This window comes from Stegodyphus dumicola, chromosome 6 (assembly GCF_044657685.1).
Source record: "Stegodyphus dumicola isolate Sdum_Otavi_A_Nest chromosome 6, ASM4465768v1".
Lineage (NCBI taxonomy): Eukaryota > Metazoa > Arthropoda > Arachnida > Araneae > Eresidae > Stegodyphus > Stegodyphus dumicola.
The window spans coordinates 197,224,951-197,240,896 of record NC_140773.1 but is presented as its reverse complement, the minus strand read 5'-3'; the positions used below and the strand labels follow the sequence as shown (position 1 = coordinate 197,240,896).

The window sequence follows — 15,946 nt, the reverse complement described above, 5'->3', positions numbered from 1 at the left end:
TTAATTTCATATAATACTTTATTACACTCTAAATTCGAAAGAGTCCTATCCGACTCTAAAGGAGTGATATCCCACCTCCCTCTAATGCCAAAATGGCACCAACCTCGAAGGAGCGATATTTCACTCTAGTAAAAAGCGGTCCCTTTTCACACAAAAACAGGAGTGACCCTTACTTCGTTCGCTCTTCTTCGATAGTCAGATATCGCCCGATATTCGGCTGAAACCACACACATTACAAGGAGTTATAATAATAGTCTGCTCACTCCTTGATGGTGCGATTTTTATATAATTATTTTATAGGCAAACTGAAAATTGGTATTTGCTATGTAAACTTTATAGCTGATGTATTGTTTTAGATATCTGGTTAATATTATCTCTTGAAAAAAATATTTTACACTACTTTTTAACATGCTATTGTGATTTTAATTATCTGATATACACATCTGTTTTAGATTTGCTACCTATGTACTAACTTAAACATTTATTGGCGATGAGATTTCTTTCCAGATCTAACGAAATATACATATAAAAAAATTTACATCCATATTAAAATATTGGAAATTCGGTGTAGTTAACATTCTGAAATACTTAACACTACCACTTTCTCACAGAATATATTTTATTTTACAGAAACATGGCTTTTGCCTTTATGTGTAGTAAGCAATAAAAATAAGAACGTCAATGCAACTTATATATAAAAACTGGATTATGAATCAAAGTAGACCATCACTGAAATAAAAAAACACAGTTTAAAGACAATCATATCTTCATTGTTTAGACATATAGTTTTTCTTTCCAAATCTAACGAAATATACATATAAAAAAATTACATCCATATTAAAATATTGGAAATTCGGTGTAATTAACATTCTGAAATACTTAACACTATCACTTCCTCACAGTACTTCTGATGTGAAATTACTTTGAACTCACAGAATATATTTTATTTTACAGAAACATGGCTTTTACCTTTATGTGTAGTAAGCAATAAAAATAAGAACGTCAATGCAACTTATATATAAAAACTGGAATAGCAAGATATTCGCAATGAAAAACTTAACTTTTGAATAAAAAATAAGGTTTTTCAGGTACTTAAAACTTTGAATAAATATTTCAGATATTTTCAAAATTTGATTTGAGAAATCAAAAAATGCTTAGTTTCATAAAAGAAATTTAAAAAAAAATCATTTTAGATGAATCATATATATATATATATATATAGTGATATACATTCTAAATTTTGTATACATATTTTAATTTAAAAAAGCAAATTATGCTTATTCACAAGATTTGGGCACGTAATCATGTAAATTGTAAGCTAAATTTTCCATTAAATAATCATTCTAGTTGGAAAAGTAATTTATTAAAAATAGTTCTTGATAAATTTTATAATGAAAATTTGAATGTGTTAGAACAGCTGATCATATATATATGTGTCAGTAAACCTGTGTCATAATCTGATAGATTTAACTTCTTAAAATGCTACTTATAAGTGACTATATTAATACAATTTGTGAATTGATGTTACTAGTAGTTTGTCTACTTGAGCATAATATGCATAAAAAATCGAATAATAAATTTTAATATGCACTGAAGTAAGAAACAAATGCGAATTTAATTTCCCTTACATGAAAACTATTCAGCATTATTTTTAATGTATGAGATTCAGAAAATAAGTAACCATAAAATACTCTCATGCTATTGTTTTTAGCTTCATATATTGCACAAAATATTGCAAAAGAAATGTTTCTATTTCTTATTACATAATTATGAAGAGCTTAAAATTAATTATTACCCCAAATTATGAATAAAGTCTAAAATCTTCAGTTAGCTTGTTACGCTTTCTATTTTTGAGAAGTTATATGCATACAAATTCCTATACATTAATCATTACAGGTGAATAAATGCTTACATATACTTTTAGACTATAACTTATTTTTATATATGCTAATTCCAAGTCTCATTTGGGAAAAATAAAGTAAATTTTAAAATGAAATAATATGGATTATAGCTCACATGTGTAAGCTAAAAATTCATTTTTCATAATTCTGCTGAAAATTATTATGTATTTCATTTATTGATTAAATCCGAATAGGAATCATTACCATAACTGCAGAATTATAATAATTTCAATGAACAAAGTATTTTAAATATAAGTGAAAACAAGCATTGCATGAAAAACTCTTTATTAGGAAATATATGTACATATATATACATATATAAAAATGGAAAATATGACACTAAAATGACATTAAAAATATGAAATGTAATGCATGTACAAAATGCAATAAATTCAGACTCGAACATGTATTTAAAGAGTCCACACAAGCTCTAGGAGTGCTGACATTATACAAAAGGCTTGCCACAAAATTATAAAAATTTGTTGATGTATGTGCATATTGAACGCTAAATACAAAATTAGTTTTAAATAGAATGTCAAATGCCTTCATGGCATGATTTGGGCATGCTTTTAAGTGATTTACTGCTTTAATATAGAATGAACTTGTAATGCACACTATAATGGGCTGTTTATTCTGAGCTGGTCCAAGAGATTCCATGTCTTCTATTCCCTGAAAATAAATTTCTTTATTAAGAATACATCCATTACCTATCTATTAGGACAAGTCAAATACCAATGAGCCATACTAGAAAGTTTATCTTTCCAATTAAAAAATATCGCCAGAAAATTTTTCTTCTTTCAAAAATAAGTAATTCCTAGTAATTTTATTCACATAGAGGTCTTTTGCTTTTAGTTTCTGTAAAAATGCAGTATAAATACATATAGGAATATGTAAATATTATATTGATGCAAATATAAAATAGGATAGTCTATCTGTGCGTTGCTTCTTAATGAAAAATGTAATAAATAATGTACATAAAAATGTAAAAAGAACAAACTATATGGAGAATTAGTCTGTCTTTTCCTTATGAAAACAAGTATCATCCCTTCATAATAAACTATTGTTGTTCATAATAAACTATTGTTATTGTAAAGATGTTTGTTCTTGATTTCATGATCGCTATAGTCTGGCTGGAAGTGTATCTTTTGAATTTCACCTTGAAGCAATTTTTCCATCACTTTACAAGTTAAAAAAAAAAAAAAAAATCGATGTTCACTGTATATACATGCATATATATGATTAGTGTCATGCTTTAGATTTAGATCATATAAAGGCATCACACATATTACAAACCATCTTATTCTCTCGAAATATTTGCTAGTATGTAGGTGACATTCAAATCAATGCAATTCCAATTCTACAGAAATTAGCTAAATGACCATGCATCATCTGTGGGTACAATAGTCGAAAGCAGCCTGAGAAGATGAATTTTAGCCACATGAGGCCAAATACATTCACTGCTGTAAAATGGCTCATTTTAATATAATCTTCCCTCTTAAAATGAAAGTTAGTGCAAAGCATATCAAAATTCCTCAATACCTACATTTAGCAAATATTAGAAGTGCAGAATTTGGATTTTTTTTTTTTTTCAAATAACAACCTGATGCTAAAATACTTGTTTTGCCTTTACCCTACAAAAATAAAAATAAAAGTATATATAAAAGACATATACTGGATAAAAATTGCATGTGAAATGTAATAATTAATTGAAACTATATAAATATCACACATGAACCTTTCAAGATAGAATATGTAGCAAATTTCAAAGTATATGCAACTCAGCTCACTTACATATAGTATCAATAGCTTATTTACATATACATACACTGCAAACTAAAAATATTATCCTATGAAAAGAATTTTATAGCTAAGCATATGAAATTATTTTTTATGCATAGACTTATGCCAAATATTTACTCATTAATAATGAATAAAACCTTTTTCCCTCTTTCTTTCCAATAATTTTAGCTGAGCAAAAGTTCTGTGAGCAAAACTAATGCTTTTAGGTCATCTATATATATATATATATATAAATACACACGTTTATTACATAATGATTACAAAAATATCATTAAAAAGGCCTTTGGCACTAGAGGCACATGCATTTACCGCTTATCTTTAAGAGCCAGAAGGAAAAAACTATAAGCCATTTAAGAATAAAGACCAATGTGAGTAATAGATGCAAAATTACTTTACTCTAGGTAATTAAAAAGTAAACAAAGAAAAGTTTTAAAGTATTCTATCATTTATAATCCTAATTAAATTCTATCATTTATAATCCTAGTTGAATTTTTAAAGATTTTTACCACTGAAATCAGCAATACTTGGTACCAGAAGATCAGGGCGTTTTGTTTCCACATATTTCAAAATTCTTGGGACATAAAAAGATGAAAACTGTTTTTTAAATGTCTATCATTAGAAATTGTTCAGTTTCTATACAATTTCTTACATGGCTATTAGACAAAACCATTTCAATTGTTTTTATGACTGAAACATACTGAAATGTTTCTTTTACAATTTTGGTTTCAAATTGACCTGTTTTCGTATTCAGAGCTTGATCCAATCTACTGCCAAGCATAATTTCGACAGCTTCGATAAAATTCTGACAGCTTTTCAAAGCCTTTATTTGTCCTTTAGTTGCTGACATGCCATCAAAAATCTGCCTAATGAGAAGGATGCCTCCGTGGAGGTCTTTCTAAGGCAAACTGGTTCGTATACACGTTACACATGGAGAAAACCACAAAAAAGTCCATGCAGCCAGCTCCTTCATGCGATTCAAACTCTGGACCGAACTACCAGTGCTCAGCGACTTTGCCGCTGGTGGGTAATATTTAGGGGATGTGCATTAATGTTCGGAGAAAAAGCATGATATTAAGCATTTGTAAGTAAACAGCCTGTTAAACATGGTATTTAGGACATATAAATTAAAATGAGCGCAGGGGCGTAGCTAGAGGAGGGCAAGGGGCATCTGTCCCCGGGCGCAGGATCCAAAGGGCGCCAAACTGATGTTACGGCATTTTAGAATTAAATGTTTTCCATCCTTGGGAAGCAGTAGGGGGCGCGAAATCTTCAGTTGTCCCTGGGCGCTGAAAACCCTAGGTACGACTCTGAATGAGCAGCAAGAAATATAATATTAAGCATACGTAAGTAAAATTTACATAAAGTAAATATTAGTTACTGAAATCAATTTGGCCTTCCCCCATTTTCTCAAAATTGTTCCAAAAACTGTTCCGTTAAGAAAATTTTCGGCAACATATTATCTTAGAAGGAAACATTCTTTAAACGCAATTTAATAGTTCTTTGACTGTATCTCAACCATTATGCTTAATTTCATGCCGAGACAAGTACTCGAGTATGCAGTTTTGTAAATTTTCTTTGCAAACACTTTAAAATCACTTTTAGGAAACATAGCACGGAAATCAGACAAAATAATAATAAATTGAGAAAAAATGACACATGCAAATAAATTTTGAACAGCAGCGAAAGAAAGCGAGGAGGCCGCAAGAGAATTCTACCAGCTTTGTGCTTTTGCAGCGTTTACATTTACTGGATTCTTTGCGGTAGTGTTTTCGAAGGCAGGTGGAAGGATGGTAACTTTGAACTTCTGCAGTTCATAAAATTTCAGAATGCAGTTCCAAATACTGATATACATCTGTAAATTTTTTTCATGACTGTTGCGAGAAGAATTTTGCAAAGTACAAATGGATTAAAAAACACCTAAGACTGAGAAATTGTACCATACTGTCTACAAATCAGCTGATAGAATAGTAAATCAAACTTTTAGAATACTATTAATGATTTTGTGTATAAGGAAAACAAACAAAATAGTACTTTACGGTATTAGAATTAATGTTTTATTTCAAAACTAAACCCAGATATTTTGTTTTTATGTATATCATTTTGACATTTTATAGACTTTTTATTGTGCACTGAGTGAGGCAGCAAGAACTCTGGCTACACCTCTAACAGTGTTCACATAACTTAGTTATTGAAAATGTAAACAAGCTGTGTTACCTGAGTCTTTAAATCCTATCTAAACCAGAAAATGAATTCATATGAGTTTATTAAAATCAGGTTACTTACATTTCTTTCCTACTTTAAAGGACTGTGGATAAGAAAAGGTTTATAAGACTTGTTTGATACAACAATAGCTTTTGCTAATGTAAACAATTATATTATTTTGAACATTACTTCATCAGATCCTCACTCATTTTAATATCACTAGGAGAAGATATAATAACTAATTGAAATGAAAAGGCAATAATCTTGAAAAGTAATAAGTAAATGTCATCAGTTTAACTTTCTAACTATTGAGTTGATGTATATGAATTAATCTATGAATCATTTTAGAATTATCGTTTAAATTAGTATACATTTCGACAATTTTGAAAGTATGCCTGACAAGTTTTCTTAGAAGGGGGAAATAAATAAATAAAAATAACCCGTCGAATTAGGTTTTCTCCCGCAATAGAAGGGAGGGGAAGCTGTTTTTTAATTGTGCATTCTATTATCTGTTAATAAAATAAGTTAATTTTTTAAATATGATAGGCGCTGCCACAAATATAAGGCAATATTGCTTAATTTTCATATTATAAAATAAAAATGCATCAAACATTTAGGTTTTATGGCTTACATATAAAAAGTCGTTTTGTTTCAGTTGAAATAAAAATGTTTAGACATAAACGAATTTTACTATTTAATTAAGTCTGAAAAAAACATGCCTTACATTTTTTAGAAATAAATACTGTTTTTTTTTAATTTTCTTATTTGCATTAAAAGAAATAAACATTTGGTGTACATATTATATATTGGCATATACGTATATTTGTCAGTAAATACATATTTAGCATAAAATAAATACATGTATATAGCATATAAAGTCAACTAAATATCTGGAATTTTCAAAAATCCGGACTAGGTATAGTTTTTAATTTAAAACAGAGTAGAAAATAAAATTACCTTTTAGGACATTAACAGCATCTTCGGGAACTTCTTGCAGTTATAAAAATCTGATAATTTTGAACTATTATGTAACGCCTCCTGAAAAAAGTATTTTATTGTGCTACAGTTTAAAAAAAAGACAAGGGCCAGATAAATTTGACAATTTGCTGTGGCACAAGTATTAGGAATATAGAACCTATGTAGAATGGGACAAGGTACTAAAATTTTATGCTTGGTCTTTGATTGAAAATGAATTCTCATCAGGGGCGTAGCTAGAGGGGAGCAAGGGGGGCATCTGTCCCCGGGCGCAGAATCCAAGGGGCGCCAAATTGATGTTACGACATTTTAGAATTAAATGTTTTCCATCCTTGGCAAGCAGAAGGGGGCGCGAAATCTTCAGTTGTCCCTGGGCGCTGAAAACCCTAGCTACGACTCTGATTCTCATTAAATAGTTATCTGCATGAATTACCTGGAATATTTAATAATACAATAGTTTTCAGTTTGTCATCAGAAAATCAAAACTTATTATTTTTTTTAAATAGCTGGGTTTTCTTTTAGTCCAAAGGGGCAATTCTCCCAGAAGGACTGTTAATTTCGTTTTGGCATTTTGCATATATTTTGCATTTTGCATATTCCCGATATGTTTCATTTCAAATTGCTGCCACCAAACATTATATTTAAAGAAATTAAATAATGAAGAATCTGCATGAATGTATGTATGTTTCTCGCATTATAATAAAACAACGGTACCTAGAGCCAACAAAATTTGAATAAGGTAATCTTCCATAGAATATGGGCATGTGGAAGCCCTAATTTGAATTTGAAATTGGTTTTATTATTTGCTTTATTATTTAATATTTTGTAATACTTCAACGAATTTTTGATTAACAAAGTAAACGATTTCAAAGCGAGCAATGGCAAGACTGTACGAGTAAAAAAAAATATATATATATATATATATATCTCCAGCTCGCGAGACTCTGTATTGGAAATTCTAAAGATATGTTCATTTTAAAATTATTTTGCGATATTGCTGTTGAATGTTTTTATGGTTTAAGTGCGAAGAACGTGATATTTAATAAATAAAGGTAACACACAAAATGTTAAAAAAATGCCCCTTTGGACTAATTTAAAATCTGAAGCTTTCAGTCTTTTTTTAAAGAATGCAAGATTTTTTTTAAATCGTAAACGGAAAGCCGTCTTAGCAGCTTTATTGGCCTCCCGGACTTTTGAATGTTCAAGAGGCCTTAGTTACACCTACACTCTCGAGAATAACAACATATTTGCAAAAATATAAGTTTTAGAATGCTGATATGACCCAGGTAGTGCTAGTATTTATATTTTGGAAAAATTCAGCTTTGCAACAGTAAGTGAATTTTATTGTCACAAACTATAAGCAGAATTTATAAAAAATGAAAGTTAAAAATCTATTAAAAGCTACTAGAAGCTGAAAACGATATGAGTTCAATAGGAAATTCAGTAAAGTATACGGTTTTTATTTCTTCCAATACTACTAAATAATTTACACACTTGTGTTATAAAAAAATCAAAACTTTAGTATGCATTTTTTTTTTCCACCGCTGTTCTTCCTATTTGAAATAGGAATGCATGCAAAACTAAATTTAAATAATTAAATTCGATAGCTTTGTGTAAATTGTTCAAAAATAAAAATAATGTTAAGAATTATTTACAAAAAGTACCATCCATACGTACAGCTTTCATTGTGTTAGCAGTACATAATAAATAAAACTACGTTACAGCATTACACTCTTAAAGCAAATTTACAGACACCTAAAAGAAAAGAGCAAACTAACTATAATTTATAATAATTAAGATATTTATATTAAGAAATAATTGTATATATATTTTAAAAGCGAACTTACTTTTGGCAAAGGAGCTGTATCCATTGTTACGACTGTCCTCGCTTGAAATGGCGCTTAGCCAAAGAACAAACTTGTTTGGTCAGTCTGGGTGGACGATGACAAGACAGGGGGTCGTCCTGCTCCTTCAATTCACTCCCTTCCCCAAGGTTATTATTGCAAGTGGGAAACATGTTCTGCTACCAAGACAGTAAATTTGCGTTGTTTGACACGCAACGGAGCGAAAACTGCTGTCACCCTCCAAATCCCACTCTGCGAGATTTAGAGTGAAAAAGGCTAAAACATGACTAAATGGAAGCATAAGAGTAAATAACTACTTCAGATCATTATTATAATTTATATAAAAATTACTAAACATAACTGAATGGATGCCTGCATCGCTATTTCGCTACCGAGTTATTGCTAAAGCATAATATCATCTCGTTGGTTGTTCAAACATAAATTTCTATAATGAATGATGCCTTTTCTTTGAAAAAATTCTCGGTAAAGTGCAGAATCGCTCACTTATTTGTTTGCCGCTTTTTACAAGGTTGAAAACAATTGGATTTCTGTAAATTTTCTTTTACTTTTTAAGTGAAAAATAGGTCGATGTGTACATGGATAAAGTCAACGGCGTGAGCAGTGACATTTTTGTGCAATTCTGGGAATTTGTTTTTAAGTGAAAATAGGTCGATGTGTACATGGATACCGAGTATGTGCAATTCTTAAAAACGCGTCAAGCAGTGGGTGATTATGCACTTTACCCAAAATTCTATTGTAGACTTTTCGTCATGGGCAATTCCCAAATTGTTAAATTCATACGATATCAAAAAAGGATTTAAAATCAAAAAAGGATTTAAAAATTAAACTATTATTTCAATGGCGTCTTACAAAATATAGAACTATATAAACTTAAGCAATCTGAAATCAGCGCGTACGCTAGATCTGGCGCGCTGTTAAATGGGCGCGTTTTAGATTTCGCGCTTTTGCGCATACATTTTCCCTGCAATTTTTTTTACGGCCCTCAAAACGGAACAGTACCGATAAAAGTTATTATTTCGTGCACTGTAAACATCATAAAATTCAATAAAGAAAAATAATCTAATAATTTGCCTACTTTTTTTTAAACTGCTAGATCTTAGAATTCTTCTTTTCATGTATTTTTTTTTTTTTTTTTTTTTTTGGCAATGTATTTTGTTCTAGGTAAAATTGTACCAACAAAAGCTCCTACCGAAATATAGAAAATGAACTGATTATTCGGATAATCTATATATTAAAATGCTGACGTAGGGTAGCTCATAAAATTTCAGCTAACGTATTTAACTCCCAAATGAAAGAATAATTCAGAAATTAACATGAAACTTCTTTTATGTATTATTCTCTATCTAAATATTTCTATTTCATTTCATTGTGCTACATAAAAATAAAGCTGTAATTTGCTAAATCTTGCCAAAAAGCAACATTAACACAATCAAGTAATTTTTGTTCGTGACAAATCCCTGTGGAGCATTAGTAGCTAAATTATCAGCTTTAGTAGTCTTTAGAGTTTATAATTATATATTAGGAAATAACATAGTCTTCAATCTTGCAGTTTTTACTTTGTTTGTTTATGGTTGCTCTGAATGGTTATGATTTCAGATGTCATTTATTAATCCCTAGCAGAAATTCTATAAGTTTTCTTGATATCCCATGCATTTCTGTTTTCTAATTTTTCTCTAATTTGTATTTTGTAAGAAGCAACAAATTTATTTTCTAGCCTACACATCTACTGCTTATTTCACGATGCAACTCATGTTTTGGGAACTTCTGTTCTAGTTTATTCAGTGTCTGAAATCTGCGTTTCCAGAAAGTAGAGCCGGCTATTTCTATAAACGAATGCAAATGTGCACCTTTATGAAAAACACCGTATTGGCACAAGGTGAAACCAGTATACCCCTCATTTCCTTCGGAACAGACAGACCGCATAATTGACAGCATCACCCATTGCTATATGTGCTGTATTGTTTCTAGAGGAGATCATATTCCATATTGAAGGTAATCTTGCTATACTAAACTGATACATCCGATCTGTTGATTTTATTCATATGCTATTTATTAATTATTGTTCATTGAACGGGAGTTGGTTTATTCCCCTTGAAAAGTCAACTAATTTCCGATCAATGACAATGATTACATGCATTTAATTTAATTCTTGCCTTTAATTTATTCCTTTTACAATTGTAATTTTGTTATTCATGATTTAATTCCAGTCCCCGTTAAAACATTTTTAACATTTTACTTTCAAGTTACTTCAAAACATCTTTCAAAATATAACTTACTAGATTCATTCTTTTAAGATAATCCTACTATAATTAAACTTAGGAGATAATATAATCAATTAATCAATATTATTTAGTAAATATATATACATATAGATATAATAATTTATTTACTAATGGATACTACATATTTAGACTGATATTTAATACCTATATATGTGTGTGTTTGTATAATATCAGTCTAAATATGTAGCTAGCTTTTTTTCCTGTTTTAATAGATGTAAACAGGAAAAAAATGTTAATTACTAAATCTCAGTTATTGAATTATTCACGTTTGTCAAAGTTTGTAGCAGTTGTGTTAAAACTTTAAAGAAACAAATATTTAAAAGGAAGAAGAAATAAGCTAATTTTTTACATTGAAGGCACATGTTTTAAAATTTTTGTCGAGAATTGCACCAGGAAAAGCAAATAATTAATTAAAGATAATTAATCAAAAGTGTTTCGTAGTTCTTTTAAAGTGTATAGTTAATATGCATCAGTTTACTTAGAGAGTCTTCTACGAAAGCATCTCTCGCTGAAGCAGAATATAGACATAGCTTTGTGTATCTTGCCATAATTAATAAATACATTCAAGTGAAAATACTATGCATGTATTTATATAAAAAAACAAAACTGAATACAAGCCTCTGTCGTAAATGCGAGCAAGTTTTCCTCACAGTCTTCTGCGAGGCACCCCTTGCTATAGGAAGATAGCTGTTATGTACTTTGCCACATTCACTTAATATGAAAATAAATTCCCATTTAAAAAAGGTCTGCCTATTATAAAAAAGAAGAAAAAAATGTGCACTTCTGTTATAAATTATAATTACTAGATTCATTCTTTTAAGATAATCCTACTATAATTAAACTTAGGAGATAATATAATCAATTAATCAATATTATTTAGTAAATATATATACATATAGATATAATAATTTATTTACTAATGGATACTACATATTTAGACTGATATTTAATACCTATATATGTGTGTGTTTGTATAATATCAGTCTAAATATGTAGCTAGCTTTTTTTCCTGTTTTAATAGATGTAAACAGGAAAAAAATGTTAATTACTAAATCTCAGTTATTGAATTATTCACGTTTGTCAAAGTTTGTAGCAGTTGTGTTAAAACTTTAAAGAAACAAATATTTAAAAGGAAGAAGAAATAAGCTAATTTTTTACATTGAAGGCACATGTTTTAAAATTTTTGTCGAGAATTGCACCAGGAAAAGCAAATAATTAATTAAAGATAATTAATCAAAAGTGTTTCGTAGTTCTTTTAAAGTGTATAGTTAATATGCATCAGTTTACTTAGAGAGTCTTCTACGAAAGCATCTCTCGCTGAAGCAGAATATAGACATAGCTTTGTGTATCTTGCCATAATTAATAAATACATTCAAGTGAAAATACTATGCATGTATTTATATAAAAAAACAAAACTGAATACAAGCCTCTGTCGTAAATGCGAGCAAGTTTTCCTCACAGTCTTCTGCGAGGCACCCCTTGCTATAGGAAGATAGCTGTTATGTACTTTGCCACATTCACTTAATATGAAAATAAATTCCCATTTAAAAAAGGTCTGCCTATTATAAAAAAGAAGAAAAAAATGTGCACTTCTGTTATAAATTATAATTACTAGATTCATTCTTTTAAGATAATCCTACTATAATTAAACTTAGGAGATAATATAATCAATTAATCAATATTATTTAGTAAATATATATACATATAGATATAATAATTTATTTACTAATGGATACTACATATTTAGACTGATATTTAATACCTATATATGTGTGTGTTTGTATAATATCAGTCTAAATATGTAGCTAGCTTTTTTTCCTGTTTTAATAGATGTAAACAGGAAAAAAATGTTAATTACTAAATCTCAGTTATTGAATTATTCACGTTTGTCAAAGTTTGTAGCAGTTGTGTTAAAACTTTAAAGAAACAAATATTTAAAAGGAAGAAGAAATAAGCTAATTTTTTACATTGAAGGCACATGTTTTAAAATTTTTGTCGAGAATTGCACCAGGAAAAGCAAATAATTAATTAAAGATAATTAATCAAAAGTGTTTCGTAGTTCTTTTAAAGTGTATAGTTAATATGCATCAGTTTACTTAGAGAGTCTTCTACGAAAGCATCTCTCGCTGAAGCAGAATATAGACATAGCTTTGTGTATCTTGCCATAATTAATAAATACATTCAAGTGAAAATACTATGCATGTATTTATATAAAAAAACAAAACTGAATACAAGCCTCTGTCGTAAATGCGAGCAAGTTTTCCTCACAGTCTTCTGTGAGGCACCCCTTGCTATAGGAAGATAGCTGTTATGTACTTTGCAGCATTCACTTAATATGAAAATAAATTCCCATTTAAAAAAGGTCTGCCTATTATAAAAAAGAAGAAAAAAATGTGCACTTTTGTTATAAAAATGAACTTCAAAAATTATTTCATGCATTTCAAATACTTAGGGTCATATATTTCACATATAGGTGCAGTATGTAAATCAAAATCATATCATATAGAGTAAACCCGAACGCAGACGGTACAAATTTCAAAAACAACTAGCGGCAAAGGATTTTCAGATATGGAAGAAGGAGATGTACAAGAATTAATCGAGAAATGACGAATAAAGAACTGAAGGATCTTATAACCTCAGTAAAAATGATTATAATGAAGAGGGAAATACAAAGGCTTAAACTTACAAGAAGTTAAACGAATCGTTAAAAAAGGCAAGGGAACTGTCTGATTTTATAACGGAAATTGATTCAAATGGAAGAAAGAAAAAACACATTATGAGAGACATTGAAAAATCTACGTTCCTTACCAAGAGATTTTTAAAGAGTAGCGTTGATTAATCTCTCAAGCAAAAATCACCAGCTTTAAATTATAACTATAATGAAAAATGTATCGCGTACTAATTAAGAAGTAATAAAAAATCCTTTCAATTAATATTTATTTCGTTTTTTCTTTTTAATTACACAATATTTAGGCTTGCTTAAATAATACATACTATTACGAATTTTGTATATATATAAATCTTTTAGTGACATTATGTCGAAATTGTTATACTTTTTTACTTCCTTGTACGATGTAAAAAGGAAGTACTGCAATTGTAAAAAATTTCGGGTATCCTATTTCAAAGAAAATATCCATTTTGACTGCTATCGAATGCAATTTAACGACGTTTTTCCGTGACATCTTTGTACGTAAGGATAGAACAGAGGACTCTTTTTCCCCAACGTTTGCACTGGTGTGCAAAACTTAAGCAACAATGTAAATTTTAATCAGATAGCCATGAAATTACAGAAAAGGGGTTCTTGCGATCAGTACAATGAATAAGCAATTCAGTAGAAAGGTCATGCGTATGCAAATCTCAGGAACAAAACGTCACAGGTGACGTGAGCGTACGCAAAACGCGTGCGGTCGGTGCGCTCAACCCAAGACTACAATAATAGGAAGGACGGAGACGCAATTAAAGACACTAGCTGCAAGTACAAGTGAGTTCTTTCATGAAATATGGCTAGAAGAAATCACCTGGATGACCTAACATGTGGAAGAATGACCGAAAAACTTGAGGAGGGGCGTAGCGTATCCAGTGTAGCTGAAGAGTTCGGAATCATTAAAAGTGTTGTTTCGCAAGCTTGGAAGGCCTTCCAAACCATTGGTGCAGCTGTTAGAAAGGTTGTTGGTAGCCACGGCGGAAAACAACAGCAGCGGATGACCGATATATCGTCCTGCAAGCGAAAAGAGGCCGAAGCCAGTCAGCAAGCGCCATAGCTCAGCAACTGTATACAGCAACGGGAAGACAAGCGTCGCGGTTTACTGTGTTCAAACGTCTTCACAAAGGTGGCCTGTTCACCCGCCGTCCTGAATGCAGCATCGTTTTGAAAGTCGGCCATCGGTGCCACCATTTAGAGTAGTGCAAGGAGCACAAAAATTAGACATCTCATCAATAGAATCGTATCCTCTTTAAGGTTGAGTGTCGTTTTAGTGCCATAAGCTATTCGCAACGCCAGTTGATTTGGAGAGAGGTCGGGACACGGTTTCATTTCAGTAACATCACGGAAAGAGACCATTACGGTGGTCCTTGAGTTCTCGTCTGGGGAGGCTTTATGCTGAACGGGAGGACAGAACTCCACGGTTTCGACAGAAGTTCTGTAACCGGAGATCGCTATTGTCAGGAGGTGATCTTTCCCCATGTGCCTCTGTTCTGAGGTGTCATTGGAGCGGACTTCGTTTTTATGGATACAATGCACGGCCACCCCGGACTCCTGCCGTTCAGAAACTAGTGGGAAGTGAAGATACAACTCGAATGGATTGGCCAGCATACTTCCCTGATTTAAATCCCATACAAAATATGTGGGATGCTTTGGGGAGACGCCTTGCGGCACGATTACATCCTCCGGAGAACACCCAACAGCTGAAACAGATGTTGATTGAGGAATGGGCCCTCTTACCTCAAGACCTGTTGGACAATCTGGTGCTGAGTATGGAGAGATGGTGCGAAGCAACTATTGCTGTAAGGGGAGGGCATATCCCATACTAAGCCACATATGCTTGTTGTTCTTCCTCTTGTACAGACAATCATGTGTAACGGTACTATGAGTTCAATAAACCTTTCTTGTTTGGTTCCATATTGTATGCATTGTATTCACTTTTGCGCAACTATGCTTTTGTCATCCTTCAAATACAAAATGCTGTCTCTCATTTCTGAATTTCATGTCTCTCGGGTTATTTCACGTGGAGTTATAGCAAAAAGAGCACACGTTAAGTTTTGCACACCAGTGTAAAACTGATTTAAAACGGATTCAGGAGAGATTTCTTTCGTGGCGTCTGTACGTACGTACGTATGCATATATCAACTCAAAAAAGAGTAGTTTCAGAGTGTTGAAGTTTTGTATAAAGGACTGCTAGAACATGCAGATGTGCACCTCCTA

At 31.0% G+C, this 15,946-nt stretch overlaps 1 protein-coding gene across 3 annotated transcripts; it reads right to left on the bottom strand.

Moving 5' to 3' along the window:
• Nucleotides 1-2,175: 2,175 nt before the first annotated feature.
• Nucleotides 2,176-8,858, bottom strand: LOC118179969 (uncharacterized). Of its 3 annotated transcripts, XR_004756553.2 has the most exons (4): nucleotides 8,726-8,858; nucleotides 6,861-6,941; nucleotides 3,445-3,532; nucleotides 2,176-2,570 (listed from the first exon to the last, which is right to left on the bottom strand). XR_004756553.2 is itself a non-coding variant. In XM_035349126.2 (2 exons), exons 1-2 carry the CDS (start codon nucleotides 8,747-8,749, stop codon nucleotides 2,241-2,243), a joined length of 354 nt encoding a protein of 117 aa, XP_035205017.2. In that variant the 5' UTR covers nucleotides 8,750-8,799; the 3' UTR covers nucleotides 2,176-2,240. The 3 variants fall into 3 exon arrangements, 1 of the variants encoding a protein (XP_035205017.2); XR_004756555.2 differs by lacking the exon at nucleotides 3,445-3,532; XM_035349126.2 differs by lacking the exons at nucleotides 3,445-3,532; nucleotides 6,861-6,941 and having other exon boundaries at nucleotides 8,726-8,799.
• Nucleotides 8,859-15,946: the final 7,088 nt, after the last annotated feature.